The sequence below is a fragment of the Varroa jacobsoni genome, unplaced genomic scaffold, assembly GCF_002532875.2.
Source record: "Varroa jacobsoni isolate VJ856 unplaced genomic scaffold, vjacob_1.0 scaffold_123, whole genome shotgun sequence".
Classification (NCBI taxonomy): Eukaryota; Metazoa; Arthropoda; class Arachnida; order Mesostigmata; family Varroidae; genus Varroa; species Varroa jacobsoni.
In genome coordinates this window covers 81,323-87,669 of record NW_019213025.1, presented here as the reverse complement: position 1 = coordinate 87,669, position 6,347 = coordinate 81,323, and the positions used below count along the sequence as shown (strand labels likewise).

Genomic DNA, 6,347 nt, shown 5'->3' with positions numbered 1-6,347 from the left:
GTAGAGTTTGAGTACAGCTGCTTCTCATTATTATAACTGTTTTTCATTTTGCATTTCAGGTATCTAACTGGTTTGGTAACAAGAGAATACGATACAAGAAGAACATAGGAAAAGCTCAAGAGGAGGCGAACCTGTATGCGGCAAAGAAGGGTAAGTAAAACTTGTCATGCCGTCATATGATGATTACTCATTTATCATCCATTACTGCTAGTACATTGCTGCGTCAGATGCCGGCATCGTCATCGAAAAGCACGTGTTATCTCGGGACAAACTAGACCTCAAATTGGACGCTGTCACTTCAAATCCACAGATACCTCGTCAGCCATATAAACGCCTTGCGCCGTTCAACCAAAGTCGACAACATTCCACCATCAATTCCTCGCCAAGAACGTCACATTGCAGCTGACTTCAAGTTTAAGCAGTACCGACCAAAGAAACCAACAAAATCTTCGCCTCCACCCACCTCCTTTGAAGAACGAAATCTTCTTTGCGGCTTTTGTGCTCTAGGTTTGATGCTAGCTTTACGCTGCGCTAACGAAAAAAATATTATGAACATAGAAGCAACATAGAGCTGCGGGGTGTGTCAATATCGATGCCCACTACGAACTCCATTCTGGTTTGACAATTTTTCGTTTTAACTACTTTTCTTGTTGGACTCCGTGGCTGAACGAGCTGAATACCAAGCTATATAACAGAGCTCTGCCGCCAGTCTGAGCGGACCATGGTGTGTATGGATCAAATATTAATAACGATAAAAAAAAATCATATTCGCTGCTACTTCATGTACTCTCCGTTCACCCAACATTCTATAGCCATCCGACGCGATCCTTTGTCCAAACCCTACCTAGATCAGGGCTTTTCTTGTTTACCGTCATCGACGGCATCGGTGGACTTTCTCGTGAGTAATAAAAATTCTTCAACTCTTGCCTGCTCCTCTCACATCTATTTCGCTCGAATCCGCATCATCATACAGGATCGTATAGGGTAGGCTTGCATTAGAAGACTCCTGCAAGAAAGAGGACGACTACGAACTCCGTTGCTCCTCTAGTCGGCTCCATGACCGGTATCTTAACACGCGGCAGATCTGAGCAAGATCAGAAGTGACGCTTCGACGATAAGTACAGAGGGCACGGGTTAGCCACCTTAGTACGATTCACCTCTACGAGCAGCAGCAACAACTCATGCATCTCCGAGCAGCTAAACTTGCTAACCGCTGAAATTTGTTTTGTCCATGAACCTGCTGTTTTTGTCCTTTGTGGAGTTTCCGTCGGTTTAGAGTCGACGGCCTTTACTCGCCTGCTGCGCATTGTTTTCGCGGCTCGTTCCTCTTGCTATTGTCAACCTGTGTCCGCCGAAACCACTGCAAAAAACTTATGGGATGTTCCTTGGCGGGCTCGTTGCCCTTTTACCGCTTGAGGCAACAAGGCGTTATCCGCTTGATAACAATGTGCGATCAAGTCTTAATCCAGCTAACGCGGTCAGATATTAACAAAAATTTTCATAGACGCCGATTCGTGGCGCCGCTCCTTAGGAAGTTAACTTTGCCAATGCTTCGCTAACAGCTTAAGCCTAAAGTGGTAGAAGTACGAAGTGCAGTCGGTGCAGCAGTAGCGAAGGCCTGTGACATTAGTGACAATAGCAACAGCCGTAATGGTCGTACAACTCGAGGAAGAGTCATTTAGAATTAGATATCCATCAAGTATTGAATAATTCGACTTGACGCAACGATGTGCTACAGCAAAGAAGAAGGATGAAGTAGAAAAGAGGAGTTAGTAAAAGTGTGGTATTAAACGGGCTATCCTGCTTCTTTGTCTATCCGCGTTCCTGTTAGGTCGCTGACTCAAATCCTACCCGTATGTTCAGCACACACACACACACACACACATGCCCACATACATATCAGAGGCATATCGAAGTAGGTGGAAAGATCGTCCTGCCTGGTAAGAAGGCTTGTGGTGTTCCCGCCTGCCCACGGGGGAAAAACAGGGGCTGGCAGGAATACTGCTGCTACCAGCATTGCCGTGAACTCTGGTCAGGCGGGTGGTCTTATGAGTGGGAAGAAGAGGCACATTGCTAGGATTGCTATATGCTGCCCAGCCGTTCGTGGGTTCAAGGGCGTCGTCTATCTGAAACGCCAGCATCGTCGCTGTCTACGCTGGCGTCGCCCTCACTGTCCCTTGGCCTTCCTGATCCTGATTGATTGTGCATGAATCACATACACACGCAGTCGTTCAGCCTAAAGGGATTACTGGCGTAGAACCCCTTCTTCTTTCTCGCGTTCCTTATCCGAACTAGAAGAGGATACGATAGCGGATCGAGGATACGCGAGAAAGCGGCCGCACTTCCGCAATGAGGGCAATGCGCAACCATACGACAAGCATCCAGTATCCGAGTGCCGTGGACTCAGCTAGTAGTACTAATAGTACTATGCTGGCCCGTCCGATCTCACTCGGATACCCCTCTCCCTAAGTCGTTTGCTGCGCCGTGGTGGCGCAATGCACCCGCCATTCAATGACAGTCTCAATGGGGGTCACCCGTGTGGTCCTTTTGTCCTGAGTGGGAGTTACCGTTCTCACACTCAGGTGAGTGATCAGCAACGTGATGCACTCGTCAGCTATCAGCCACCCTTGTGCATTGAGTCAACTTATCGCTGCCGCTGATTCCGCGCTCATTAGACGCCCCATAGTAACAACGGGATGATAAAACACTGAGTTTCTTATATGAACAGTCACTATTGGAATAGAAATGTGCGGCCGTATTTATCATTTTCATCGATTTTATCGTTCGTGGAGCTGAACGGTAGATGGGCAAAGCGACATATTGCAGACACCGCGTCTTAACGGGGATTCTGAAAGGTCGCGTCCTCGCATTGGCGACACGCCGCCTGGCATTGCGCATAAGAGGGTGCGAAAGACACTTGTACACGTGCCAAAATATCCCTCTTGCCAAAGAACAAAACTGAAAGTAGTTTAAAACCAACTGCGAAAGGATTTGCGTTATGTAAATGTTTGATCTTGATTAACTAACCTTACGTTGATCAGCCCTTTGTTGTCATATTTTCCTCGTTTCGTGTGTCGTATACTAATCGTATACCCATGTTCAGTCCGGTTACTCTATTCAGAATCGATGCCATTTCGTTCCCCTGCCAGTGCGAAATTATCTTATTCTACAGCCCCATTTTTTTTATCACTCTCCCCACGCTGCTCCACGCCTTTTTCTTCTTTTTTTCTCTGTCTCTTTCGTACTCTATGGCAGTGAGCAGCAGACGAAACAATCGAATTGAACGACGTTTGCCTTAGTTGCAAAATGGGTTCGAAGTACAGGTGGCTAGGGGCGCGGCCTTCTGCTTTTTGTAGCTCCGTCCGAACTCCAGTATGCGAGGCTTCGAAAGACTACGCCACCGTAAGACCTGTGGAACTAGGGAATAACGGACTCAGGGCATTGAGGATGAAAAGACGTAGTTGTTGAGCGAATAAGGTACGTAGGGAATGAACGCGGACTAGGGGAACGACGAAGAGACAGCATTAGGTGTTACAACTTGGGCAAGAGAATTACGAGTAGTATGACACATTTGACACTAATTTCATTTGTCGACGCTTGCTCGTTCTTGCCTCACTTGGATGGCCTGGCAAAGCGGCGACGTCTCTACCAGAAGAAGACCAGGCTGAAGTGGGACTGAGTAAAGAGCTGACGAGAGCTCGTTTGCTGAGCGCTGACTGTTACAACATCTAAGCAAGAAAATAGAATTCCCCCCGGCGAAGCCAATGTATGAGTTTCCTGGCATTATTCCCTCCAGTTCTGACTTCATGCCCATAATACTCCTGCTGATGATGGTCTCCCTTTACATGTACGTATGTACAAAGGGTCCGTGGTATATAGTATTTACTGCAGGCATACGTACTGTTAAAATCGACGAAGGCCTAAAGAACAAAGGGACAGAAGAGCAGACGCACAGAGACGTTTGTACCATTGGCGAAAACGTATTGTCACTCTCCGCCTAAATCGTTGCTGCCTTTCCGTTACTTTATCACTTCCAGGCATCTTCTTCCTCTAATCGACTGTTACTCTTCGCCGTGTGCCGCCGCCGCTGCCACTGCTACTGCTGGAGTGAATGTGGCTTCTAATGCTGCCGCTTAGAATGGTTGGCTGCTTCACTGGCCCGTCGACCACTCTCAATAATCACTTTTCTCCGTAAGGCTACTATCGATGTCGCCAAACCCGTGGTACTGCTGCCGCTGCTACTGCTGATACTCTTCCTTTTGCCGTTATCTCTTTGGCCCCTCTTTAGGAGCCTGTATCATCTTGATTCCCCTTTTGATTCTTCTTTACGCGATACAAGGTTCTTGGCGTCTCCGATGGCTGTGGATGCTTTCAAGGCTTTGTCCTGTTTATCGTCGATGGGCTGAAATATATTGTTGTGGTACTACTTTTCGCCTTATTGTGGCGCGCTGAGTTCGCCTCGGTGCCGCCTGGCTGCCCTGCCATCCTTTCGATGGTGACTATCATTATTGTGACCAAAGTGTGGACAAAGGTGTACTTCCGTGCTAGCGGTAGGCTTCGTTAGAGAATCACTCTTGGCAAGCAAACGTATCTAGTAGTCTGCCAATGGTAGCGGTGGTCGAGCGAAGCGCTCTCCACTCACGCTGGAGTGGAGTCTGCAGTCGCTTTCTTGCTCTGTCCTGCCCCGTGCTGGTCTTCCGTGCTACGCCTGCTCATGGACCCGGCAGACTCTAGCAGGCATTGGTGGGGGTGTAAGCAGCAATTGGTCACAACATGGACGGCAGGCTGGCTGCCAGTTTGCCGATTTACCGGCCTTCTTCATGGAAAGCATTCGACCTATAGCATTGGGAAATAGCCGATACCGCTTGATTCCCTTCGATCATCTCGGTCTGCTCGTTCGGGCCAGAGTAGGCCAACGAGAGTCGCTAGCTGCCAACCACAGACAGGCTCTCCTTTTTGATACGCGCACACGGGTTGCTTTCTTTGGCGGCGGCTGCTGCTGCTGGCCACTTCGAAGGAGAATGAACGAGATATCGAGCGAGAGAGAAAGACACTGCTGTTCTCTGCCAAAACATTTCCCTCGGTAGCGGGTTTTCTGGTCTGCGGCAAGTTGGCGAGTTAATCACGCATTGTGGGGAGCAGAACGACCCAGCCCAGTCCGAGCCGCCGGTAGCCACCACCGAAGACGAAGGCCTTCTGGTTGCCTTCTTTACCGGCGTCGGCCTGTGTGGGTGTGCGCGTGTGAGTGAGTGTGTCTGTGTCCGTTAAGAGCGTTGGCTGGCCCGATTGCCGCCGCAAAATGGTCATCTTCGAAAGAGGAATCTGTGCTCTTCTCTGTCCTGGCCTGCTCTCAACGCACTCAGCTCTGCTGCTACTGCAGTCTGCCAAGGAGCAGGGTCGAATTATTGTCGCCCCATTTCCCCGGGGGCATCTCGATCCTCTGCGGTTATCAGCCTCGGTTGGTTGTACTGTGAGCTCTGTGCTCCTGGTCTTTCTCGGCCAGCGACGGAAGAACTTCTCCTCAACAGGACCCACGACACCCTGACCACGTCTATTGGTTACGAGGGAGTGCTTCTGATGGGAAGCCGTTGTCTGCAACGTGTGGCTTTGCTTTATGATACGTTAGCGCTCTGATATTGATGTAGGTATGTAGGTGATTTGCCCAGCAGGCTAAAGATCAGTGGAGACACAGTGAAGCAGTGAGAAAAAGAGAGAAGGAGAGAAAATAAAGGTTGTTATTCCTTCTATGTATATAACAGCGTTTCCAGTAGATACACATCACTAATTATCGTTTTCCATTGTATTTTTCCCAATTTTATTCCATTGTAATCTACTTTCGCAACAGATATGCTTCAGCGCTGGACGGGATCTCGTCCCGCACGATGCTCAGCAGACCAAGATTTACCACATGCTGATACACAGTTTACAGTTTGCTCCCCCTGGCCATGTCCACCTCTGCCTAGTATTGTAAGCACCCCAGGCAATCACTTCTTCGAACGATGAGTTTAACCTTTCCTGTTCAAACGCTTCAGACTCGTGTTCTGACATCTCGGACCCCATCTTCAGTGCTGTTGAGATCTAAGTTTAGTGGCGGGGCAAACGGAACCTTCTTCCGCGAAACTAAATCAACGCTACTGGTTGGTTAACTTTCCTGACACGGTTCGCCTCCTGATCCATCCACCTAACAGTTTCCTCTCAATGTCTGGATGACCCGAAGATGTGGCCGGAGGCGATCTTGACCAATTTGGGCAGGACTTTTTCTCCTCAATGCAATCGGAGTTCTGTAGCAGCAGGCGCATTGCCGCCGGCATCACAAAAATTACTCTGCGTTCTTTCGACTATTCTTC

The 6,347-nt window shown here is 48.9% G+C and overlaps 1 protein-coding gene across 1 annotated transcript in view; it reads left to right on the top strand.

Moving 5' to 3' along the window:
- Positions 1-6,347, top strand: part of exd (PBX homeobox extradenticle) — a 316,385-nt gene that overhangs the window by 288,096 nt on the left and 21,942 nt on the right. The window contains exon 6 of the mRNA XM_022845728.2: positions 60-150. Within this exon, the coding sequence (XP_022701463.1) occupies positions 60-150 (91 nt within the window). The remainder of the gene's footprint in view (positions 1-59; positions 151-6,347) is intronic.